We start from the raw sequence: 27,827 nt of genomic DNA, 5'->3' as shown, positions 1-27,827 counted from the left end.
CCCCCTCTTATCTGCTGAGACTGCAAAGAGGAAACAAAGAGGAAGAGGACAGTAGAGTAGAGCCTCTTAAATTAACGGCGTAAACAATAAAGGCAGAGGTGATAATGGGACACCGCTCAATCCAACCTGAGGTAGCAGTTAATGGTCTGACCTGCAAGCTTCATCTAACCATAGAGGAAATTAATGCAAATTTCTAATTTTCATAAACAAATTCCTTACTTTCTCTTGTCTCAAATTAACAGAGGTCTCTATTCATGTTGTTACCTTTTTGTGAGCAAATTCTAACGTTTATTGTTGGATATTTCCATATTTGTGTCAAAATCGTGGACGGATGCAACATTTAGACAATGGAAAAGAGAATAGCACTAGAAAATACAAATGTGTTCTCTTTATAAATACTTTTATCTTTCAAATCTTATCCTGTCTCTATCAGAATTCTCTTCTTTTCCAAAACTTTTGAGATTGTGCAGGATCCTTGTTTGCTCTCTGCTCTGGAAAAGATAAATGGTGTTTTTTTTGTTGTTTTTTTTGTACTTAATGGAACGATGGAGTACTGGTTTGAAGCTATGAAAACACATTTGTGTTTTCCGGTGCTTTTCTGTGTAAGTGCATGTGTTTGACCATGTGTAGTCACTGTGTGCATCCTAAATGGGCTCTCCATAATTCAGAAGCTATTATTTTAACWGTGGACTACAGAGAAGAAAGAGCAGAGTGATGAGAAAAATATATCTTTTTGTGTGTTTTATAACTCCTTTAGAGGGAATAAGCTGGACTTGGTTGAGTTTTTTTCCCAGAACCCTTTTGTATCCAACAGATTTTTGAATTGATTTATATCTCCAAACTTCACAAGACAGAAAGACCCATGACTCACAAACAGGGTTTTTGTCCTATAGTTTATCTTATGTTTTATATTTCAATCTGGCATCTCAATTATGAACCTTTTTCCTATTCTATTGCCCTCTGCTCTTTGCACTGTGTGGCTGCAGACAAATCACAAGCAAAAGCAAGGTAATTTAAACAAGCCAGTCACGTGGTGCCTAATAGAAACAAACTGGGGTAATTCACCATTTCACTCGTCATTCCTCCTCAATGTGAGACCTGCATGTAATAAAACCAGGGACACCTTTGAGCCTCCCCCCCTACTTCTTCTCCCTATTCAAATAATCTGAGTGTCTGCGACCCAACTCCCTCTCCCTGAAAATCATATTATCCACATGAGACCGAAATCTTTTTCTCACTTTGCTGTGCTCATTTCGCTCACACTCAGGTTGTGCTTTCAAATTTCATCATTCAAAACTTTAATCTTTCATCATTCCAAGCCGAATCCAGACCGAGACAGATGATGAGACAGAGAGCTTCAGGTTTTTTTCTCTCTCACCTTGGTAGACTGCGTCATCCGCCTCTCTGTCTGAGAATAGTACTTCATTCACTCTCTAACTGCTTAATAAAGGGACTCAACTGAAGGTAATTTGTATAGTGTTTTTTTAATGGGATTCTGCATGGTGCATGGAAACTGTTAAAATCTTCTAAACCCTTTATTCTCTAAGTTACTAAAGAATCAACTAGCAACACTAAAAGTTGATCAGAAAAGTCATCCCCACTTTTGCGTTTATTACCATATTAAAGATATAGCACCCTGTGGAGGATCCTCCATCTTTTCCTAAGTGTTAGTATTTAAGTGTTTCAGATAATATATTTAGAATTTCACTTTTTCTTTGGTGGTGGTTATTGCATTAGGTTGTTTACTAATTTGGGTGCACACAGTTAGTAAACGCCTTATGTTTATTTAAGATCATTAATATTTTGTTTTGCTGAGTTTAAGGACTGGCTGGCAGAAGGGGGTTGGCTCAAAAGAAAACCAGGAAGTGGAACAATCCATCAGGCTGCTGGAAGCAGGGGACTTGTTTCACATCAATCTGCCTCTCTCCACTAATAGCATAGCCTCTCTCCACTAATGGCATAATTGCTAAAACCTTTTTGGTATTAGKTTATTTTGGTTTTTATAGTTGTGATAAAGTTAAAATGTTTAGTTTAAATTAGTCATTTATGTTTATACATTATTTGTCTTTGTCTCCTTCCCTACCCCTCCTCGTTTGTGTAGGCTAGCCTGTTTGTATAAATCCCTCTGTGTGTTCATTGTTAAGTGAGTCTTTTGGTTTGTTATCTTGAGTTATGTTGCCTCAGTTGATTTCTTTTGGGCCCATTTTGTTACATTTTTTTAGATTTGTTGTTGAACCTTTTTGTTAAGATATTCTTTGGAAAAAATAAATAGAAAATATTTTTTTATATATGCCTTTGTCCTTTTGTTTTACTGGTCGGACCGTCACACACCCTGTTTACAGAACATTTCCAAAAGCGTTTTCGGTTGTGTATCCCAAAAAAAAAAAAAGTGTTTATGGAAATGTGTAAAGAGAACGCTCCGTGTGAAGATGAAAATTAAATTATGTTGTGTCTAAAGGAGGAGATGAAACTTTGTGAGCTTACTAGCCTGGCCATTGCCTTCGTGCAACTCTGCTCGAAAAAATTCTTGCTTCCAGCACAGCCTGGGTTTTTTCCTCTTAACTCTGATTCTCCGATTCTCTGAACTGAAATTTTCTACCAGATCAATGGGCAACCAGAAGGAGAAGTTGTGAACGATGACATTGAATTTTCTGCTTTCTTTTCTTTTACAGTCTGCCTGTGGTTTTAACAATGGAAGCAGATGAAGTGAACAAAGCCATTCAGTCCATGCTGGCCACACTTCCAAAATATTGGATTAAGATTAACGGCCGTCTCGTTCCACTTGCTACTTCTCGCTTTGCAAATGTTAGCAACTGGATCAAATTTAAAACTTCGACAGAGTCCACACCTCCAGGAAGCAATTGTTTCTCAGTAGCTGAGAGCCCAGTTTCTCGGTACAAAGCAAATAGCTTAGAATAAGATGCTGGTTTTTACCAGGCTATGAGCTTGTACAGAGGTGCCCATGTGATCTGACGCATGTAATCCACGCATTTTAGCAGCATAAATGTTCCACAATGAACATAATTTGCTTTAACGTGCTAAAACAAATCTGAAGAGGCACAGAAGCACAGATAGAAAGAACACCGAGGTCTGCCGCTGTGTTTGGGTGAAAAAAAACCCGGCCTGAACATGAGTTTGGTGTGCATTTATTTAGACGTGATTCGCATTGCATTTCTGAAATGTTTCACTCTGGAGGCTGTTAATCAGAGCTTTGCTTTATTGTCCGGTCAAAATTATGTCGTCATGTAAAAATGAGACCAAAAACACAACGTTGCGCTTATGTTTTACTGTCCTAGCGCTGTTGTATAAACAGGACCTGAACAACCCTCTCGTAAATACAGAATTTCATAATATTGCTCTATTCAGCTTTGTCTCAAGCTAATAAGCTAATTTCCGTGCTGTTTATGGTTTAGCATTTAGAGGGTATTTCTAAGTGTGGCTTGGGGTGTGGAGGGGGGGGGGGTTACCTGCCACTTTGCAGAATCTGAAATAATCCAGCAGACTCTTTTATTCATGTGTTCTAATCACACCACTTGGGATGCTGGAGACATGACATCACAGACAAAGAGCAGATGGCTCAGCATCACAAGGATTTCAGACGAGCTAAAAAGGAAGAGGAAGCATTAAAAAAAATAATACAGGAGCCTGAGCCTGAAGAAGCCCATCTGCTCACAGATGGATGGTGAATTCATTTGAGGCTGTTACAGTCTTGTTGCTATTTTTGTCGTTACACTGTTTAGCAGAAGGTGGGATGGGGGTTAATGGTGACACGAGGAGAGAAGAGAAAGTAAGGGGAGGCCTCTGTTTTCCAGCTAGAGACAGGCAACCAGAATGCTTGTGGCTTTGTCGCCAGCACTGCCACTGACATAATCACAATTTATTGCTTTCATGTGGTTTATTGTTAAATAATGACAGTAACTCTGCAGAGAGAGAGTTTCATTTGAAGCCCTAGAGCACTGGTTCAAATAAACAGTGTTAACCTTTTTTCTTTTCTTTTTTTTTAAGCTGTTGAACAGCACAGTGCTATTTTCTAAAGTATGATCTTGAACACGCCTCTTCTTCTTTTAATCCTCATGCGCTCTTCTCGAAACAAAATTTGTTTTTTAAGTAAAAGGGTGAAGTTTTGTTTGTATTTTAGTTGGCGGATGACTTGCTGTTCTATACAAACAAGCAAATTTACAATTTTAAATTCTAAAGAACAATTAACGACTGAACTGTTTTGCTAAACTTCTTTTTTGACGCCTAAAACATTGTAAGCTTCAAATCAGACATAAATGCTCTAAGTATAGAAATATCTAGACGCATATTTGGGACTTTGTGAGCAATAAGTACATATGATGGCTGTATAATGTTGTTCCATCATGACATTTCACACATAAAGTATGATTTCTCTGGGCAAAATTGCTCAAAAAAATACATGAAAGGTTCCCTGAATTGCATAATGACTCTCTCTGTTTATGTTTGATTGAAAAGCAAACAATATCCTCCCTTTCTGTCCCCTATAGTCCCTCATATTCCTGGGCTGTGTGGCAGCGGCAGGACTTGGCCTTAACCTCCTGTGTTTAGCCGTCTACCTGAGCTTTCTGTGCTGCTGTCGCAAAGACGAAGAAGAGGAGACGAAGAAGCCCAATTCCTGCTGCGTCACCTGGTCAGCTGTGACTGCAGGTCTTATCACATGGTGAGAAAATCTGAGTTGAACTGCTTTGACAAACTGTATTTAATGTGTTTGCATTTCTCGATTATCTGTCAGTCACCATGAACTTTTGTGCCGCCATCAAGAAACACTGTGTGAGTGTGTGGGCTTAACTGAAACACCATAAATGTATTATTTCTAGTTTTTCTATTTAGGTCAGGTTTATTTTATTCCTATGCTTAATTTTCAGTTTTTAATTGTGCAAAAAACTCAAAATTTAGGTCTACAATAAGGCAGTCAGCATCCTTTTTTTTTCTTTTGATGAATTCAGGCTTTGATCTGCCTCTGCAAGTTCTCTTTGAACTGTAAGAAATGGAGAGATAACATTTCTCTGATAACCCTTACTCTTTGAACATTTTCATAGGACTTGGTTTTAAGAAGGTCACACAGGATACACAAAAGAATGGGAGAATGTGCTTGTTTTTCATGGCGTTTATAGATTAACAGACTCTGGAATTAGGGCTCCAGTATGGCCCCATTCATCTTTTATCAAACATTGTGATTCCTTGGCATGAAACACATCCCACAGGCTTGCTCACCATTTATTTTAATAAAAGTTGGAGAAGAAACCGATGTACTGTTTGTAGTGTGGGGATGTTTTGCTGGTGAGACGTTTGTACTTCTCACCAGCAAAACAACAATCTTCACCTATTTTCTAAATTATATGGAATAAAAAGTGCAGACTACAAGTAAAATATGTCTAGAAAAAGGCTTTGAGTTTTTTTTTAAAGATATTGTCTAGAGCATAACACAATAAGAGTAACACACATTTCATATGGCAACATAAAGACAACAATAAACTATTCTTTCTTTGTCATGCATGGATGGACACTGGTAATGACTCCTTTTTAGTCTCTCTAAGCTGCCAGTGAAATATTTCAATACGTTCAATGAATCTATAATGTAGAAACCAAGGATAATCTTGTCTGAGAAAGTATGAGATTTAAACTACTTTCAAGATCTGGAAAGGGATGAAAAATGAAAATAGTTCAGAATAATACTTATTCTTCCAAACACCACAATTTCCCCAACTATAAGCCGCTATCCTTTCACACAGTTTGAACACTGTGATGTGGGTTTCGAAATGCTGTATTTCCATGTGATGAAGAGGATAGTACAAGCGAGACGACGGTGTTATTGTGAGCGATGGCGAAAGAGAGACTGAGGAAGTGTGTGTGCGTGTGTGTGTGTGYGTGTGTGTGTGTGCGTGTGTGTGTGTGTGTGAGGCCAGGGATGCCTGCAGGATGTTTTCAGAGGATTCGAACAAAAACCATCACCGCACCTGACCCACACGAACACAACCACGTCCCCAATGTGCATCAATGGTCTAAACCAGCACAATGCACCTGACCCCTTTGCAAATCCATTCCACATGCGCGCTATACACAAGGCACTTAGAAACAACAACACTGCACCACTCACCTGACGGTCACTTTCTGACCTACACAAATATGTCACCTAAAAACATCTGACCCGCATAAGGCCTAATGTACATAATGCAATGCAGGTACACACGCATGCATACAGACCTATTCAATAAATTTGAATGTTATTAAAAAACCCATTTATTTTAGGAACTTTGTCCCTGAGAGAAACACGTTATACTGATTAATTACATGGAGATGAATGTTTGAAAGCCTTTGTGTTAATTATGATGATTTTCCACTTCAAAGGAAAAATGACATTTAAAATAAAAAATGTGGGCTTAATGAAAAGAGCTATAAGCTTAGCTGGACTTTCCCCAATAAGTAAAAGGAAATCAGGATGGCCAACATCGTTGTTCAGTAGGTCACTGGATCCAACTTCAGATTTTTGTTCTCATATTTGCAGCATAGATTAGTGTTTAGGTTTCTCTTAACGCTGTTAATAAAGTTTCAGGAACACGTGGACTGATTCAGCACCAGCATCAGCAGACCGGCTATGTTGGTAAGATGGGAGTGCTCAAAGTAGATAATTGAATTTATTACCAGGGCTGAACCATGTGACAGCCACGCTCTTGTTGGAAATATTAAATTAAAACCCAAGAATTACAAGCACTGTGGTTTTAAGCTCATTGACAAACACAGTGGTGTGTGACTGTGCAAAATATACTAAAACTCTCATCAGTGCTGGCTAAAGAGAAAAACATTGGGGAATTATGCTTTTTTTTTGTTTATATATTTACCGATGTAAAGTTGAATGTTTGTATTAAAAAAATGCTCTTTAATATTTTGCAAACTGAATATGAAGAATCCAGACCACCCAGACATAATTGTTTGATATATATTTGTATAAAAACAGTATTAATACACTTACTTGAGTGATGCACATTTTTTTTCAGTGATTTCTGCCTTTAACAATTTCATAGCGGCTGCAGCTCATGCCTAGTAAACAAGCTTTCAACATGTGCATTTTATTTATTTCTGTTTGTTACTTAAAGTGTCCTAAATGTGTCACTCTCCGACTCTTCAGAGATGCGTATTCTAAAAATCTAAATTAGATGAGTAAAATCAAATCCCAGAGTAAATCAGGACAAGACAAGTTGTTTGGAGCCAAAATTCATGTTATTGACTTGTAGTCTTAATTCATTGCCCCATGTTGTCAGATTGTGTTGAAAGAACCGGGTTGTTTGTCAAACTATGAATGTTTTCCCGTGTTCTTGTGTTACTACATAATATTTTAATGTCGTTCTTTGGGATTTTATATTACAGAACTAAAGAAAATGGTGCATTTTGGGAATTTCAAGAAAATAATTTTTTTATGTTTTGATAAAAAAAAAATCACTTATAAAAATCTGAAAATGGATCAAATCCATTGTAAAACACAAATATGTCAGAACTCACCTGATTGGGTAATATTGCCCACCATAGTTAAATTCAACCTCTACTGATCAAAGTTATTAATCATAATGCTCATGGCAAAAAAGGTATAAGCAACACATCCTCCACTGTTTTGTAGCATCTTTCCCTTAATGGGTGCTATGTCATGCTGATCAGATTTCTTGCTGAAGAATTTAAGCACTTTTTATGAAAAACCACAGTCTAAGGCAGCTAAAAATAAATAGACAATAAAACAATACACCAAAAACATTAAACCAAGATGCGGTAGCTAAAACAAAGAGGCAAAGCTCACCGTGAAGCTCTGTGGAGCCGAGATAAGCTCCACATTTTAGCAACAACTCCTCGTAGCTCTTATTCAAATGGACGTATTGCTTTTCCTCATGAGATTTAGTATAGTTTCTAATGGCGCGTTTGTCTTGTGGTGAAAATGAATGCATGTCTCTGCACCTCCAAACCTGAATTTGATTGATCACAGTGTCAGCATAATTAAAAACGAACACACTGGAATCTGATGCAGATCTCGGTAACTTGATTAAAACGGGAATGCCTCATCTGTCTTGGTTGAGGGACCTTGTGTGTGCAATCATTATTAAAAACCGCATAGGTCTCCACCTTAATCACCATGTCCTCGCCGCAGACGGAATATTTTTGAGGATTTTACTGAAAGAATGCAACTTTCATTGTGTTTGAGGTGGCCTTGCTAATCTGTACGTACAGAAACGTGTAAATGTTGATGTTTGAATCTAATCGCCGCTTGTTGGTATCAAGAACCAGTGAACAACCTCGTGATTGAGGTTGCACCAGTAAGATATTTTAAATCTGGTTTCAGTTAGAAATCTTTATTTGTTTCACAACTATTACACAATGTGGCTGTAAAAAGTTGCCCTCGCTCTTCTTTTACAGTTAGACACTTCGGTTACTATTTATTGTTATTTAAAAGGCGTTTTCTTGGCAAGACTTAATTTTACAAATAACAGTAATTAAAGTCTGAGACCAAGGATGTTGGAAATCGACAGTCCTTCATCTGAATCCCCACTCTCTCAATTAGAGGCAGCCCCTGTTGGATGTTGCTGCCAACTGCACTGGACACCAAGCTTGACAGAAATTGTCATGTAAATCCTATTAGTCCAGATGGTTCCTCTCCTTTTAGCCTTTATTTACTTCTTGACAGCTATTTTCTAATGATATGTTGAGATAAACAGTATCTGGATATCGGTATCTATTCACCTCTGAAATTTTACCTTTGGTAAATATAAACAATTACTGGTATTTTATTTCCCATTCAGTTATAAAAATGTGTCACTTCAATAGCAGCATCCTTCAAGGGCACATTTGAAGACAGATCACATTGAAGACTCGTCCAAATGCAGCTTTCACATTTGTTCTTTTATAGTTAAAAAAAAAAAACCTAAGTACTCACAGTGTGTCCTTTGGCGCCTCACACACCCCTAATTCCTCGTGCTACTACATGAGTTTGGCTGACGGTTGACAAGGGCAGAGAGAGGTCTGTAGTGTGCCTTACTAAAGTACTTTATCACATTGCAGTACAGACTTCAGTGCATTTTCCTGTCATTTTATGTCATAAAATAACACATAAAATGCATAATGTTGCGTGAGCTTCACTTGGTGGGTCTGATTTTCATGTTCAGTTGCAGTAGTGTTTATTGTTGGCAGAAGATAAAAGTTATATTTATTGTAGTTTATATTTCTTGTATGACTCAGCAACTTTTCATATTCAAACAATCGGCCAGAAAACTACAATCGCTTGCACCCCTAATATTTACTCATAGTGAACACCTTGAATGGAGTAGCTTGTCAACAAATAAGCAATTTCCCCTTGAGGATCTATAAAGTACATTCTATTCTATTCTAACCTATATTTAAACATTTTCAAATAATGCAAAAAAAAAATATTTTCATTTTGAAACATCACTGTATTGATGTTTTTACTGTGGAAGAGTTCATAAAGTAATACTGAGCGCAAAAGGCCTGATTTTCAGTCCGGCCTTTCATGTGTCTTGGCGTACTCTCCACCACTCCATGACTGCTGTTGGGCTCCAGTGATCACCTGATCAGTGTGACCTAGTGAGCTTGTGCTGGAATTAAGCAGACTTTTACAAAGCTCTCTCAAATTTTCTAAACCTTTACATGACAAGATTGTTCATTAATATTTTTTTTAATGATTATTATTAGTAAAGTCCACACCTCAAAGCACTGACTGTGCATTTGTCGTAATGAATAGGATTATTTTATCACAATCACAAGTTAATTGCAGTAAGACACCTTCTTGTGTGTGTCAATAATCCCTACAATCTGCACTTTGTCGGTTTGTTGTTTTTCATACTTATTTCCCTAATAGTTTGGACAAAACCTTCAAATTGGGTGGTTTATCTGCAGGGGGTCAGTTAATGAGACAATGTCTCTGCTGCAGTAATTAGGAAAATAGCTGCTGTTTCTCAGCTTAATCCAAACGTAGCTTCCAGTACCATTATTATCAATTCTGCAGGATTGGTGGCGTCAGGTGATTTTGACACCGAGTCTAAGTGTTCAGAGGGCTTACCTAAGGTTCTCCCTTTAGTGCTGACCTGACCCAATCTTGGCCTCTATCTGGAGCATGTTCCCACATGGGACAATTATGGATTTCTACAAGATGAGTTCTGTTTGTGTCATGTGACAAGGTAAGGTAGTAGATCCAAAACGTCTGTCACACATAAAAGAATATCAACGTCCTGGGAGTGTTTTTTTTTTTTTTTTCCCCACTAAGAATGATCTTTTCCTGCGCTCCGGCTGAACAAATCCGATCTATGGATTGTTGCGCCTGCTGACGTGGCTTAAAATCATGCAAACAAATTGTGTCATTTTGGGATTAGAGGGGTATTGTTAACAGCTTTCACATTTCTGTAGGTCTTATTAAATGAAATGCATTACATAATAGTTTACACTTGTATGATATTTTCTTGAAAACTGTCAGTAAATGAGTAGATCTTTGTAGGCAGAACAAATCAAAAATATTCTTAAATTCCATCACTGGGCAATATCTGTGCTGTCTACAGGTGTTGCACACACCCACACATACACCCAAGGGAATTTAGACAGGCCAGTTAACATAACATGCATGGTACTGGGTGGAAGATGGACTAACTGGACATCAAAGTCCTTGCAGAAGACCCCAGACCAGGAATTGCAACCATAACCTTCTGACTTTAAGGCAACAGCCCTGTGGATATAGAAGACATCAGCAACTGTAGAACTCTGCTCAACTCATTAACTCATCAAATACTTACCTATCCTCCCCCTCTTTTCACTGCAGCATCTCTGTGGGTGTGGGTTTCTATGGCAACAGTGAGACCAATGATGGCGTTTATCAGCTGACCTACTCCCTGTACAATGCTAACCACACCCTGGGTGGTGTAGACAGCCTGGTAAGTTTGACACCGAATCGCTTGTACTGATGCCACACAACGAATAGCTTAAATTGCCTCACAACGGAGCCAGAATAGACAGAAAACGCTTGAGTAGGTTTAAACTGCAGTGGAGGTAGTTTTGAATCGCTCAGACACACTTTCAGCACAAACGCCTGAGCAAGGATGAAATCTCAAAAGACTCAATGTACTATGTATTTAAATGTTTTCTGGTGTGTTTTTTTATAGCTTTGATCTACTGTGCGAAAATTGACAGCCTGTCAACACACAAAAAGCTGTCCTCCGGCCACTGTAGCCTCAGCGGAAAACAAAGCGTTGCACTCACTCCTGTTTGTCTTGTGTGCACATGATGCTATTTTTACCCAGCCATCACTCAGATGTCTAAATGAAGGTTACAGCTTCAAAATTTCCTATCACAGTTGAATCAGCTTTTGACTAAGAAATGTTTTCTCACAAAATATGGCTAAAATCTATATTTGTAATACAAGGTCTTCTGAGCTGTGACTAAACAGAGCTCTTAGAACTGTCTTCTATTGTCTGGAGAGTAAAGTATAACGTGGTAAAAAAACATAAAGAGGAAGTATGATTTTTTGTTTGTTTTTATGTTAAATATATGAATCCAGTCCAAATACTTTGGGATCACAATCTGAAATGCATTCTACAGTTGGTACACACACACATACACAGAACCATGGATTTTTTTTAATCCACCTAAGAATTAGACACTGATTTGTCACAGAGAATACCATCAAAACAAATGGAAGTTTTGCATTGAGGGTCTGAATACTTTTGCTGTTTATTCTGTTTAGCAGGTCGGGGAAAGTAACTTTAATCGTGCTTTCCTTTGCAACTATTCTGCAAAAGTGTCTTCCCAGGCATTGACCCTGGGCCCTCTAGCTGTCGAAGAGCAGGGATCAAGTCTCCATCTGTGTTAATGGAGATTAATGTGCTTCTGTGAGAGCTACTCAGTGCTACGACTCAAAGCGGCCTTGGTAGTAAACACTTTGCAGCGAGAGTGAGGAGCCCACAGCACTCTTACTTTGTAGCTATTTTGTGTCATGTTAGGACATTTAACTGCACTGGCGAGGGAAAGTGAACCGAGATTTTTATTAGAGTTTCATCCCCATCTTCCTGGCTATTCATAAAAAATTAAAACTGAAAACATGTTTGACAAGTTGAGCTGAGGCCTTTGGGATTAGTTCCCACTTAATGGGCTTTAACCAGCAGAAGCCACTGATTTACCCCACTTCTTTTTTTTTTCTTCATATGACTGCATCCTAAGCTTGCATTAGACAGAGGCATGGATCTCTTTGCATCTCCGAATTGCATCCATTGATAGTGAATATCGCCATTGAAATTTCTAGACTCTTCCCCCATTTTAACCTCAGTGCCACTTAATCGAGACACGATAATCATTACCACATAGACTATTTGGGATTTGTGGACTTGTGCAAACACATTAAAGGCCACGGAGGCCTTTATTTTTCACATGCACACATAAGAGCTTAGTCCTGTGTGTGTGTGTGCATGAGTGAGTTTGTTGCATGCAGCTATAGACTGTTAAGGAGTCTAATTCTTGAGCCGGACAAAGAGCCCAGTGTGCCGCACACAGCTCCCGGTCTCCCCCCACCTAATCAACCATGATCCCAGGAGACAAAGCCCTTTGATTTGGAAGAACAAGAAGCAATGCTGGGATGCCTGATTGGCAGAGTCGGGAACTGAAATCGGTATTGAAATCTTTCGACAATGAGTTCCAAACTCCTTTCTGGCCCACACAAATGCCTTTTAGCCCAACTCCAAGAGAGTTTAGAAGAGAGTTCGCTCAGAGAAGGACAGAATAAGGAAGAAAGACTGTTGACTGTTTGAGTTGAGACGGCGATTAGTTACGGTCTGGAATATATGCTTATCATGTGTCTAGCTGAGAGTGTGATTTAAAGAAATCCCCGGCTTACATCATCTTAAACAGGAATGTTAGATCTGGAAAAAGTCAGGATGCTTTCCATTCACTGTTACAGGATTGATGTGACATTAAAGGAGTTCATAATAACTCTTTTGTTCGAAGATGGGTGTAAGTAATCGCCCAGAGGACCGGGTTGACGTCTGGGTCATTCACTGAGCATTTAGCCGGAATGCAAACACGAACTAGATGTTCGCCTTCTGCACAATTCTGAATGTGCATTACTTCACACTGTTTTTTGTTTTGTTTTTTTTTTGTTTTTAGCAACTGCATAAAATAGAGTATATATATTTGTTAGGATTAAAAGACATGGCTTGCTCAAGAGATCAAACTTACCCTTGTCCATCGTGGACGATCGACCATTAACAAAGTAAAGACAGAGCCAATCAGAATAGAAAGGAGGGCGAAACTGCATTTTCAAGGTGCTAACTGGAGGCCTGCTATAATTACCTACAGCCTTGGCTTTGATATACAGCTCAGCCTGCAATGTATTTTTCCTGCTTATGTCACCACCTTTACTCTAGCTAACTGAACTGTACCACAGGGTGCAGCTTCTTTATGTGTGACCCATAGTGGGAGGATAACTCCTCTTTTTGAATACAGGACTAAAATTGTATTCATATTGGGTTTTCAGCTTTGAGTAAAAGGAGGGATCATGATCAGGAGAGGCTTTGCTTTCTGTATGTTTCATATAAATAGATCTTGATAAAACAGAATTTCCGAACTAGTGAATCTAAGCTTTTTTTCTAAGCTGAGGGTCATCTTGGACATACCTATGTTCAAAACCTAGAGTAAAGCTTAACTGAGCCACTCATATATTTCCCTGAACTTATTTTCAATAATTGTAACTGCATCCTCTTTCTATTTTGTACACTTTAAGTACATAAATAGTGGGATGGATTTAAAATAATTGTTTTCAGATGTTTATTTTAAACACCCGATTCTGTGTAGTGGATACACTCTTTCATTAAACACACCTAAGAGGTATGGACACCTGAATAATTTTTTTTATAAATGTGTCCCAGTGTCTTCTGCAGAAATGCATAATATATGATAGATGTCCATTTATGAACTATGTGTTATTACATGAAATGGTGTAAGAAAATTGTTTTACAGTGGGCAATGGTGTTATCAAGCTCATAAATCACGTACATTAAATTCTGGTAATTTTTTTTACACAGAAACGTCACTTGGGAAATCTCAAAAACAATTGACTTAAAGCATGTTAGTTTTTCCTCAACAAGCCCTAACCACCTGTTATGCTTATTGAGAAACGACTTCTAAAACTCTCTCACCATTAAGTTTCGGGCAAAAATAAAAACGTAGATTTTTAGAAAGATGTACTGCAAGCCATTGAGACTGGTCCATCTTCATATGGGACTAAGCTGCCCAAGCACTTCCAACCCATGTTCCATTTCATGCTCCAACTCCCACATTCAATATTAAACGAGGGAGCTTGGCAGTAAAGCCAACACAATAAATTAAAGCTGAAGAGAAGTATCAAGCTGCTTCTCGATTTCAGATTCGGTGACGCTGAGAGGAAAGAGAAATATAAAAAAAAAATCTAGTTTCAGTTCAAATGTCTCATTAAATTGTATTGCTCATTACACTTCATGTCTTTTCTTTGGCTTTAGTAACAAGAGTTTGTTCATCATTAGTTTGTCCAACATTTGACCTTATGTAGAAATGTGATTTTAGCCTTATACATAGAGTCGAAAAATCCTTTGTGTCCACATTTGTCTGTCTGATTTATAATATGACAGAGGAAGTACATACTTAAGGTATTACTGTTTTTACACAAAACATTTTATCACATATTAGGTAACAAAATAGGAATAAATGTGACACAATGACTCCATGTGAAAAGCAAAACTTTAAATAAAACCCATTTATCCATCTTTCTCAAATGACCTTAAGCCAATATCTGAATTCATAATGTTGAAATACACTTTTTTTTCAGCCTGAGGTAATATGTCATTTATCCAAGTTTTGTCATCTTGATCTTTTTCTGCCTTTGGCAAATGAGCTTCCTCCAGTAAAAAAATAAACAAAAAGCCTTTAACTAAAACTGCAAAATGTTTGCGTAGAAAAAAAATATGACAGGAAAAGAGGGCTTCTCTGTGGCCTATAAACATCGGAGTGAGATAAAAACGCGGCTAAGAATCCTATCTTTAAGATCGGTGCACATCACTTACACAGTGAGGATTAGACCCAGACAGAGAGTAGAGATTAGTCGGATTGGCTAGTTCCCTAAGGGTTTCAGATAAAATTCTCATTCTCACACAAGCAGCAAGGATCAGATACATTCCTACATTTCTGCATCTGCAATTTTCATCTCCCCGGTCTGCAGGGGGAAAAGTATCTGGGAATGATCAAATAAACTACAAAACACTACAACCTTGAATATAGCAGCTGTACTTTGGATTGTCTTGTTATTTATTCGTTCAGTGGTCAAAGGATGAAATGGAAACGGAAAAGTAATGTTTGATACGAAAATTTATTTCCTGTTGAACTGCATCACTTCGCGGCTTAACATTAGCCTACATGGAGGGAAGAATTAGAAACTGTGTCACAGTGGCATAGCCATCAGTCACACCACTGTTTTATTTGAGCAAATTTTCTTCATCCATCCATTCATCTGGTTTATTTGGGGTTGGGTTTATATCTCAATAGGGTTACATGGAGACGGATGACTCGCTGTGGCGACCCCTAAAGGGAAAAAGCCGAAAGGAAAAGAAGATTTGGGGTTGGGTTGTGGGGGGAACCAGCATAAGCAGTAGTTATGCTTATGCTGGTTCCAGCCACTTGGGCTGAGAAACATAGTCCCTCCAACGTGTCCTGGGTCTTTCTCTAGGCTTCCTCTCAGTGGGGCGTGACCGAGCTTCTCACCCTCTTGAGAACCCAGATATCCTGTGGAAAAAACATGTCAACTTCTTATATCCATGATCTTGCTTATCACAGCGATAAGCAAACTGCGGTGGGTCCTGATATCTACTTGCTTGCACAAGGTGAGCCAATAGGAGTCTCTCCATGGCCTTTGTGATGTGGGATTTGAGGGCTGTTGTCATCGTTGAATGAAGGATGAGTTTTCTTGATATCGGAACAAGGCAGGATGCCCTCCACAACAATGACAATGGAACCTTCTCTTGGGTCAAGCTAAAGTTGAGGAGGTGCTGCAGAATCTCACAGGCCTTCAGGACCCTAGGACTGACACCGTCTGGACCTGGAGCCGTATTCAAGGTTCAGTCTCCCCTGCTGCCTCTTCACCTCACTTATAGATACAGAAAAGTGGGAAGGGGACGCAAAGGGAGCAACAACATCTCCTGATTGCATTGAAGATCAATTTGTCAAAGCAGATAAGTCTGAGGTGGAAGATGAAACATCTTGACAGGAAAGCTGAGGGTCAGAGGAGGGTGGGACATCGGTTTGGCTGGGGGGCAGCGGGAGAGGAGGGCGATTAGTTTGTACCTGAACTAAACTGTAAAAGACTGTTCAGTTCATCAGCTCTGTCCAGAATCCCACGTATCTGATGCTCCTTTTGCTTGAAGGCTGTGATCTTCTTCACCCCTGACCAAACATCTCTGACATTGTTCTTTTGGTCTCTTCTAAAATGACATTCACCAATAAGTATTTGTGAAGCCAGCCAGCTCATTTCCTTCCTCTTTATTTTAAGCTTCAGTTTTTCTTTTTGTTTATCTGTTTCTTTTTTATAAAGTGTGGTTCCTGTCGAAGACAAACCCAGTTAATTACTTCCGACCAACCTGTCCTCGTTTCAGCTTCAGCAAACAATATCCCCGACAAACACAAAAACAATATATGTTGGCACCTCGAGCTGAATGGGGGCATGCATTACCCTTTTTAATTATCAAATAGCAAGATGTCTCAGTGACTGCTACTTCTCTACAAACAGCTTCTCCCCCTGAGCAAAAACATATAGCAATTAAATACCAAATTGATGGGTAGCGTTCGCAGAGAATATGTTTACACCCATATGTGGGATAATGATGTCCTTGGCAACGGATTAGAGTGGTGTAATTCATCACATTAAATGCCTGAGCTTTTGTTGTCGGTTGACTTAGAAGATCATACTTTCACCTCATCGAATGAATCGGATGCTGTATGATTACAGGCTTAAATAAATAAACAAAGCCATTTGTTTTGTTTAACAATAATTTATTTCTTTTTTTTATGTTTGATTGCAAAAACATCAAAACCACTATTTCACCTCTAAACTCTCTAAAAGGTGTTTATTTAAAATAGACACCTACGCTTGGTGTTGCATCTCTCCCACAGTGTGCCTTTGGTCTCGTCCACGCTTTAACACAGAACCATCTCATTTTTAAGATCGCTCTGCTTTTATCCTTTTTCAATATTTCTAAGGCTGAAGGAAGTAGTCAATAATAAATGACAGCCTGCGCCCCCAGCATCTCTTATAAACTTCAAGAAATGTTTTTCCACAGCTTAAAAATACATTAGATGTGGCAAAATTATGTTTCCACTTGATGTTCTCTGAGGTGCTGTAAAATTTTGCAGAAGTGTACATATGCCAAAGAGCACATTAATAACAATTTACTTTGATGTTAATTTTTTATTGTGGCTATTGAAATTAAAAATATGCTCTGAGGCATGACAGTGGCCTGGAAAAAAAAATGCCCTGCTCAAACACAGATAGTTTTATCCTGAAGGGTCTTCCATGTGTAACTAGGGAATGACCCCACAGGAACAGCTATTCATCGGGTGGCTGAGTGCACTGCTACAAGCAACAGAAAAATCTATATTTAGACTTTTGTCCTCTCTGCAAGGGAGCAATGAACATCAGATCAGTTCAGCAAGAGCAAGAAATAAAACTATTACTTTGACTTATTATGGTTTAGGATTGAATCTTCCTAAATCTATTTTATTCAGCATTTTTTATTTAATTTTTTTTTTGCTCCTCTTTTCTCCAGGTGACAGGCACAATGGGCAACATGAGGACTGGCCTCCACCAGCACCTCGCAAGGCTGGATGAGATCTTTGCCACAAGGGGCGACTACGTGCAGACCCTGCAGTTCATGCAGCAGATGGCGGACAACGTGATCAAACAGCTGCTGGGGCTGCCCGACTGGGACGAGGCCACAGTGGACCTGGCGGCCGTCGCTGATCAGACTGCAAATATAGAGTACTACAGGTGAAGACGAAGCCAGAAATACATGTCTGACTCGTTAGGTGGAGGGTGTTACAGTGGCTTGCAATTGTTTTCATACCCCGTGACATTTTCTACATTTAGGTATTTTCTTGGAATCTTATGCAATTTACTAGAACTAAGCAGTGGAATAATTGTAAACTGGAGGGAAAGTGATGCGTGATTTTCAACACTTGCTTTTCAGTTCTTCTTTGCTTTGTGTTGCTTTATCACATAAAATCCTAATGAGATACATTAACATTTGCTGGTTCTAAGATAAAATGCAAAAACCCTGTTTATGTTTATCATGGTAAGGTGCTGTATATGATAAAATGTCACCTTTTCACACCTGAGAGAAAGTGTTTCTTCCGTCAGATTTAAAATTCTGACTCTATCCATGAATATTGCACAAAGTTGTTGTACAGGCAAATTTATGCAGAGGGCAAAAGTTGAGCATGCATTTTGAAAATGCAGGCCCATTACAGAACGGTTTCAGGATGCAGCTATTTTGTGTCCAGGGAGTGAGCTGCATCTTCATACTCTGATGTCCACGCTAGGTGAGCTGTGAGGAATTTATGTGAGGAGACTTCCAAGCATGAGTCAAACTCCCCGCAGACGAGGAATGAAGCATTACGTGTTTATGAACATTATATCTAGATATAGTCCTTTGGTTCTTAGAGAAGCAAATATGCTCTACCGTATGATATCAGGTTTCTTTTTATAGATGCAGTCCCTGAGCAATTCAACCACACAATGATATACCTAATTTATGGGTTGGGAGTGAAATCCAGCAAGTCACGACCCGGATATATCACTTTGTAATGCATAATACATGATTTTACATGCATGCATCACCCACTTATTTAAAAAGTGGCTCTAACATGGAAACTAACTTACCAAGCGCAATGTGTGGAACTCTTTCAATTATTTGAGATTATTGGCCATTCTGACATCAGTCAAATATATTAATTAAGATCTTTGTTGGGATCTTTTTTCAGGATTTCCGAACATCTTTCAATGTTTCTTTATTTTATTTTAGGTTTTTGTGGCAATTTTTCACTGAATATCAGCCCATTTCTTGAAACTGTCAAAAGATTGTTTACCTGTGTAAGTGCACTTTACTCCTATGAGTCATTCAGCCTTTAAAAAAAAGCTCAATAAATTCCAAAAATGAACCAATAGTAACATAAGTGTCAATTTGTTTTTTTTTTGTTTTTCAGTTTTCAGAATATTTGACCCTCGTCATAGGAAGTGACTATCTTAAAATAGTTAAATATTACTCAGACCCTTGCACATATCTTGTGTTATTGCTTTTTGTCACACTTACACATTTTAGACCATCTAATTTTAATATCATATGACAAAAGTTTGAGTAAATTTAAAAAGCAGTTTTAAAATTATTTTTTCAGGTAAAAAAAAAACAGGCATCCTAACTAATTGCGTGCAGGCTTGAATTCTGCCAGAACTTAATAGGTGGTGGCGCAGGGGATGAGCACAACCCACATAAGGAAACCTTAGTCCTCAACGTGGCTGTCACAGGTTCGATTCCCGGCCTGATGGCCTTTGCCGCATTCCCTCTCTCTCAATACCTTGCTTTATTGTCTGAGCACTTTCAAATAAAAACGTTCACTAGAGCCAAAAAAAGAATCATAAAATAACTCAAACAGGAACTATGTGACGGCATGATGTAGGCTGAAGAATTTTAAGAAGTAGCTTAAAAAGAAGGTTTGTTGTATACACTGAGGAGAGCAGCTGCTATTACCTTTTCGTTATCTCTACAGGTCATGGACCTGTAGTTCTTAAATATTCTGTCTGCTCTGATTCTCTTCATTCTTCTATTGTGTTCCATCAGCTCCATCATGACAGGTCGTTTTACTTGCAAAAAACTTTGTGATTTTAGTGGTTTTGAGAACATACTTGTCAAATCACAATGAAATAAGTGTGCTGTCATCAGCGTGGTAGAATACTTTGCAACCCCACTTTTAACCTGTAGGGTCAGTAATTAGAAACAATCATCAGTTGGTCCGTCCATTGTTCGTCCGTCTGTCCGACCGTCCGTTTGTTTGTTGTTCGTTCATCCATTCATTCATTCATTGAGTGCAAGCCCAGCATTAACTTTTCAGCTCAGTTTTGTTTGTTGTACACACAGCAGCACTGCTTTCATATCTGGATACTTGGCAGTACTGTACATGTCTGGGATAGAGATCCCAATTTCCTCCCAGTCATATTTTAATGCCGGGTCAGGTTAGAGCATTTTCAGTCACCGGCCCAGTGGCCTTTCAGCATTTGCAGACATGCTGTATGTTTGTATTGATCTGTAAGGTGACTCCTCTGCTTTGCAGATAAAGTAGTCCCATGCTATTAGAGTGGGCTATATTGGCGGGCTGATACTACAGCTTTCATTAGGCTTGTTTTTAACACTTCATCCGGATAAATAGTTCCTGGAAGGTTTTGTGTGTTTACAGGAATGTGTAGCTGGACGCACTGGTACCGAGCAGCAGCATTTCCAGAAATCGATTCATAATGCTTCGAAAGAATTTAGATTGACTTACAGCGCTGGTGTAAAATTATTCGAATCCACTGAACTTGTTCACGTTTTATGATGTTACAATCATAAACTTTTATGTATTTTATTGGGACTTTATATGTTGGACCAATGTAAAGCTGCTCATATTCATAAAGTAAAAGGGGGTTGATGCAAATAAAGATCTTAAAGTGTGGTTTTCATTTGTGTTAAGCCCTCCTTAATCAATACTTTGTGCAACCTATGGGAGTTTGTCTCTCCTTGCGCTAAATATTTAAAGAATGGTCTCAAACTCCAGTCCTCAAGGGTCGGTGTCTTGCAACTTTTAGATTTCACTCTGCTTCAGCAAACCTGGCTCCAATATTAGCTCATTAGCAGAGCTCTGTAGAACCTGAGTGGATGCTCTTGAGGCAGTTTAGCCATTTAATTCAAGTGTCCAGGACCAGGCAAACATCTAAAAGTTCCAGGATTGAGAACTGCAGTTTGTGACCAATGCCTTAAGGCATTTGGCTGGACTGGATTCTACGTGTTTAGGGCTACCTATCAATAAAAACCCTTGAAAATGCATAAACATTTTGGTTGTAACAGGACAAAACATTTTTTGTTTGCAACTTTTTATAATAAAGCTTTCACATTTTCCTCCCTCTAACCAAAAGTTCCTTAGAAAACACTTTTTTGTGATGCTTACATGAACTCTCTCCACCCCCTCGTGTATCTGCACTTTCCCCAGTCTGACTAATTGGATTAAGGATGACAGAGGCAAACACGGTGGCACCACAGTGCCTCCCATGTCGACGCATCAGCTTCTCATGCTTCACGCTGTCAGTGAAGGAAAAGATTAGACAAGGGAAAAGCAGTGGAAAGGTGGAGGTGAGGGAGAAATGAAAGGCTGAGAAAGAAAGGGGAGGCTGGCAAAACATGGAGATGGGGCAAAAGATTAAACGAAGAGGGGGAGGAATAAATAAAAACAGACGTACATGAGAAAATCTGAGGTTTTGTTGAGTAATGAGAATAAGGGGTGGTGGGAAGTAAGTCAAAAATGGAAGAGAATATCAACACAATGCTGAAGAAGGATCAGAGCAGTGGAGCAAAATAAACCCTGATGGGAATAAATAGACAACAGCGACTGACAGGTAGGAGAGATTGATAGATCTTAGTGTAGGAGTGAAAAGTGTTTTTTTTTTTCTCATCAGAACATTCAGCCATATGGATTCAAAGGGATTCATAATTAACCAGCTGGACAGATTCTGTTGTGTTCATCTGCAACTTGATTACTATTCACAGAACAGATGGTTGTTACTAAGGAAGACAAAGCCGGTTCTCAAACACACACATTCACAAATCCCTACTATGCTATACATGTCTATTAATGTGAATGTTCACATTCACATCACATGACCTCTTTGTTTTATCTTCCACATCTTCTTATCTAACAGACTCAATAGAAAATGTCAGTTTTTTTTCCAGTTTAAACTTTCTTTTTGTATCTTTGTAATTATTCTGGGAGATTGTGTTTGAAAGTTTAATCAGACTTGGGTGACTGCGTGGTTTGAAAACATTTTGGTTTTTACATCTGCTGAAGAAGAATTGAAATCCATTTGCTCAAATAACTGTTCCTGCTGCTCTCTTTATGGAAACCTGAAATGACTGAAACGTAAACTTGAGGTTGTTATTGTATTTTATCCAATTTATTATTTGTTGTTTTAGCATATTAACTACCTATTTCTTGTAAATGTGCTTTTATTTTGAGCCACACATACCACTTTTTTGGAGGGGGGATGGAGAAACAATAACCTTTAAAGACCTGGAGTGTCTCTTTAAGAAATTCCCATTGTATATTCCTACTGACATCCATTCACTGGCAGCAGTTTAATTTTTGTTCTTCCGCTTGTGTCTCAAGATGGCTAACCTACCTGTTGCTCCTCATCCTGGACCTGGTCATCTGCCTGCTAGCCTGTCTGGGCCTGGCCAAGCAGTCCCGCTGGCTACTCACCACGTAAGTCTACATGCACTGAGAAACTGCTACTTTTACATGGTCCGTTCTGGTCATGCATATTGTTCTCTGTTTTAATAAAGCACAATCAGTAGGACAGTATGAAAAGCTCACTATATAAGCTACATAGCAAAATGTGAGACTAGCTAACTAGTTAAACAAAAGACAAAATAAAAGGGAAAATTGTTCTCAGCTGTAATTGAAATGCAAGTTTAACTTGCTGAAGTGTTAGAATGTCAGTACGCAAAGTTAACTTCTTTGAAAACAATTTATTACAGATTTTAGATTCTATAGTTATATTTAACGTACATTTCATAATCGGTAAAAAATCAACCTGATTGAAAACTACTGTTATTTTATGTTGAGGGAGTCGATGGTCAACATACCGAAACAGTTGTTGTCTTTTTGGGGCATTTCCTTTTTCACAAATGATGATTTGAAAAGAGTTTTTCCTGTAAAAATTGAAATAAGACCTAAGGGCTGCTGGGCTGCGGAGCTGTTAGCACTGTGGCCTCGCAGCAACAAGGGCCTGGGGTCAGGTCTTTCTGCATTGAGTTTGCATGTTTATAACGTAGTGAATAGTGCAGAAAAAAAAAATCTAATGAAAATGCATTTAATGTAGCTGGATCTTGGACAGGATATTCAGTGCAACTCTAGATGGAAAGAAAGACGGAAAGGCAGAAAGAAACGTATCTTTTGTAGTAGTTAAACACACTCCTATCGTGATAAAGTTGCTTAATTACATATAATATGCAGCAGAGGAAGAAGAGATAAAAAGAGGTATGCAATGATTCATTTTAAACTGGGGAAGATCACAGGAGCGGGTGTGGGGTTTCCATATCTTCCCATGGGAAATATTCTGTGTACAAGGCAGCTAAGCCCTGGATCATATCCATGTACAAACACGGCTCTGCTTGCCCCGTCTTATTTGACCGTTTGCCTTTCAGTGCTGCCAGCAGGAGGCTGAACTATCTCAGAGTGTTGCCGTCTCAGTGGCTTTTGCTCTACAAATTGAACCGGAGAGCTGTGAGGAGATGGGTAGCTGGGCCATTAGATGCTATCTACAAAATAACTTCCTGAGAATTGTTATTCCACTTAAACACTTGACCTGCTTTAGACATGAATTAGAAAATGTCTAACTCGAGCAAACATGGCAGATGTTTGGAATGTCATATGGTAGACGATTAATTATTTAGCTTGGTCTTTTAGAATGTTTTTCGCATGAATATTTAATGGATTTGATCATGTAGAAGTGACAGGAAAACAAATAGATTTCTGACACACATTGCTTCTCTGTGCATGTTAAGGCTGTTGTCAAGGAAGCGTTTTCAAGAAGACAGTAAATCCATTGTGGTCTAAAGTGATTTGGCTGACTGTTCCTCTGTCTTTTTTTAGTCAAAGTGGGCTGAAGTAAACTTGCCCTGCTAACCACAAGGACCCCTATCCCCTCCTCCCACTTTACCCTTTAACCCCAACACAAACACAAGGCGAGTTAGTGTCAAGGGTGGCTGCCGTCCCAGCGGAGGCTCTCCTCCAGTGGAGTGGAAGTGGTTGGAGGCAAATTACACTCTAGAGGGCTACCAGCTCCTTGTGGTGCTTTGAACCGCCTGACTGGGTGTTGCTGAGACATAGAGAATAACAGCTTTGACAAGACTTTAAACTCACATGTGAAACAGGGAGGGACAACCATAAACTTTGCTGTAAACTTTATCTTTATCTTTTTTTTTTTTTTTTTTAAGGTCGAGCCCTGTTCTTGGAGGTGTAGTGATGATTAAATGCTGACATAAAACTGACATGTCAACAATGTGAGCATAAGAAATCTGTTGGTAAAATTATATCTTACCCATTTTATAAACTGAACTTTATGGATCGGAAGTGCATCCCTGAACAGAAGAAAATCGTTAGACCGGTTATGATCAACGACATGCAGGAAGGCTTTTTGGGAAGAGTAATAAACAGCTTTACAGGGGAAGCGAGCGCTGTGTCAGTAACCTTGAGTGTCCATTCCGTGAGCCATCTTGCACTTTATAAGTTTGATTAAAAGCAACAAGAACTAAAGCAAAGCAGACAGACCATTTTAAGTCCATATCTCTGTTCCTGTGACTCACCCTTTTAGTCCCGAATGTCTCATTAAAACCTCTTTGTTTAGTATAAACTATAGTACTTGTAAAACCAAACACAAATTGCACTTATCAAGATGCTTCTAAAGAAAGTATCTGCTGAATATGTGCTGAAAACACTTATTTTTCATTGCACTTTAAGCGCAGATCCAAAGCTTATCTTTTTTTTTTTCTAATTTAGCCCTACTTTGAACTTCTCCACAGCTTTTAAGGGTTAAACTGATGGAGAAAAATGTCCAGAGTTACTTTTTCATTAAGTTACTAGCCATCCAGCTGAAGTTTTGGTTGAAAGGTTTGAGCTTCCATATGCTACTGTATCTCTACATGTTCAAAGCACAACTGTTAAGAAAAAACTTTTCTTTTAGCTACATGAAAGCTAAGATAGTCTTCATTTTGCAACAACTGTAAATATTCACACATTTGGAATTGGTGATGTTAAAAAATGCAACTTTTGAAACATAAATGGACTTTTCTTTTAGAGACAACATGCATAGGCCATTCCAGAGAAAAAAAAAATATATATTTGCCTCTCATGCATGTGCTTGCATTTTTCATCCTTTCCAGTTGTCACTTCCACCAGTGCATGTCCGTGATGCTTCACAGAGATGTGATTTTGGACTTCTGTGCCTATTGTATACAATAATAATGACCTTTTCTAACTCGTGTGTCTAAGTGCAGAACGGAGGAACGGCAGTTCTTTAATATTCAACGAGTCACCCAAAGGTTCAGCTGTGTTCTAACAGCAAAAAAATAAAAAAATAAAAATCAGGTCACAGGTTTTGAGATGGTGCTCAGAAGGACAAAGAGCGAGAAAGATGCCATGCAGCTTTGGAATATTGGTTAATCAGAGAATACCAAGACATCAACCTTTAAAGCACATTTCAAGATTGTAAGTTTTTCTCACCGAAAGGCAGATTTTGGATGCTTAAAATACCTATTGGTTTATGTAATATTAAAAGCATCAGATGCCAATCCCATTCCATCTTCACAGGGATTGCAGCTTGAGAAGCGAAACTCTGACATTCCTCTCCCAAGCGATGCTGTAGCTCATTCAGGGAGATCCCAAGATATTCCCAGGTCAGAATGAAAATATGTCCTTCCAGCAACTTTTGGGTCTGCCCCAGGGTTTCCTCTCAGTGGAATGTGCCTGGAAAACATCCATAGGAAAGTCCCCTAGAGGCTTTCTGTTCAGATGCCCGAACCAAAATTTCATGTTGAGCTTTAGTGCATGTTCCCTTACAGATGACTGAGTTTCTCTTTCTTTTCCTCAGGAAAAACAGTAGAAGCTCATTTCAAAACTTCCATTCAGTTCAGTTTAATAATACTTTTTTTTTATCTCAACTGGAAATTAAGTGTTGCTGTAAGTCAAGTCAAGATCAAGAATCTCCAGAGTTGTTGTGAACGGTGATGCTGTGGTAGAACAAGAGGCTCAACATCTGGTATGGGTTTCCTTTCTAGCATCTAGAGTCTAGAGTGAACTTTGCTGGGGAGGTTGAGGAGTCTAAAAGTACTTTCTTACCAAACAGAATTAACTCAGTAAAATCATGATTACTACCAGCGTAAACAGACTTTTCAGACCTCTACAACCCAATTGACGCTTTTCAGCAGTTTCATTTTTTTAATACCAAAAATTAAAAGCATCTCTGGAGTTCTTAAATATAAGTTTACGTAGAAAAAGACAAAAGAAGAAATACAATGAGACATTTTATTTAGGGGTATCAACTATTTATTTCACGACTCACTGAATAGCAATTTCAGACATCGGTATGTGGAGGGGCTACAAGCAACACTGATTATAAATATCTAAAAGTGTCTTTTTTGGATATCTATTGAGAAGTTTTCACGAAGAAAAATATGTGGACTACTTTGGGGCTCTGTTTGACTTGGAAGAATTAAATCAAAAACATTTATCAAGTCTATTTGAAATAGAAATTTGAACTTATTTTCCTTGAAACTACCTCAGGTACACGTTTGTAGTGATCTCCAATTTTAATTCCAATAATAATTCCTTGTTATTAGAGTAGTAAAATAATAATAATGAAAAAAAGATTTAATTGGAGATTGGAACGTGGTCTTATTACATGTGATAATGACCTTCCATAGTCCTGTGTTTCTGCTTTGAAGGACTTTGTTCTTAATTCACCCTGCTAATATCAAACCAAAATAACTATTTATTCATTAATGATAAAGGTTTATTCATTTTCTGGTATGAACAGTTGTAAAGTGTTTCTTTTTCTTTTTAGGAGAGAGGAAAACCTATTTTCTAATGTGATTTAATTCATAGTGACTGGTGTGCATCCGCCATTGCATCATCTGCCTTGCTCCGTGGGCCTCTGTGACTATTTCACTGAATCTGCTTTGCTTGAGGTTTATACCCCACTTAATGCTTTTCTGTTGAATTCAGGGAAGCTGTTTGACTACCAGAGCGCAGGATTCAGTTACATAGCATCGCTCCGTCGCTCGGCCAGAACTCGACCTGCTGGCACTGGAAGGGCAATCTGAGGACATTTTTCCTCTCGTCCACCCAGTCATTCAGTGTAACACTTGTTCAAAGCCGGTCGCATGCTTCTGTAAAGTCAGACGTTCGTGGTTATATCAGTAAATCCTGACCATTTGTGCCTAGAACTTTTGAAAACAAAGCTGCAGTAATTTTTGTGCACTGTTTATCTTTTAGTTGATGAAACAAAATAACCATTTTATGTAAATTTAGGATGTCTTAGAAGTGGCACCCCACAGATTTATTGGCACCCCTTAAAATAATTTGCAAAAGGCATTAAAACAAATCAATAATTTAAATATCTTTTTGTGAAATGCCAGATAAAGTGCTGTTGTTATTATTATTATTATTATAATCTCCAGCTCATTGGAACATAGTTGTGAATTTCAGTCAGCTGACTTTTCCTCACTTACAAGAAAGAATAAATTCAGTTGTTTGGAGATATCATCAGGGTTTTAGTTCACTGAAATGAAACAAAATCTGAGCATCCGCACGGGTGACGAAAGTCCCATCCATTTGCAGGGCCATAATCAGATGCAGGTCAACGGAGCGGAGAAGGACTACTGACAGCTTAGTGATACTGCAGTTACAACTTCAGAGACATTCATGTGGACTCCAATGTGTTTTCCAATGTGCAGGAT

The 27,827-nt window shown here is 38.6% G+C and overlaps 1 protein-coding gene across 2 annotated transcripts in view; it reads left to right on the top strand.

Annotated features, from left to right (window-relative positions):
- ttyh2 (tweety family member 2) overlaps window positions 1-27,827 on the top strand; it is a 56,612-nt gene that overhangs the window by 15,540 nt on the left and 13,245 nt on the right. For both annotated transcript variants that reach the window (XM_008437264.2, XM_008437265.2), the window contains exons 2-5: window positions 4,506-4,678; window positions 10,823-10,934; window positions 17,838-18,058; window positions 22,477-22,572. In XM_008437264.2, coding sequence (XP_008435486.1) covers window positions 4,506-4,678; window positions 10,823-10,934; window positions 17,838-18,058; window positions 22,477-22,572 — 602 coding nt within the window. The remainder of the gene's footprint in view (window positions 1-4,505; window positions 4,679-10,822; window positions 10,935-17,837; window positions 18,059-22,476; window positions 22,573-27,827) is intronic.

Source organism: Poecilia reticulata, linkage group LG19, assembly GCF_000633615.1.
Source record: "Poecilia reticulata strain Guanapo linkage group LG19, Guppy_female_1.0+MT, whole genome shotgun sequence".
NCBI classification, from domain to species: domain Eukaryota; kingdom Metazoa; phylum Chordata; class Actinopteri; order Cyprinodontiformes; family Poeciliidae; genus Poecilia; species Poecilia reticulata.
Note: the sequence above shows the minus strand (reverse complement) of the source record. Positions and strands in the feature narration are given on the sequence as shown.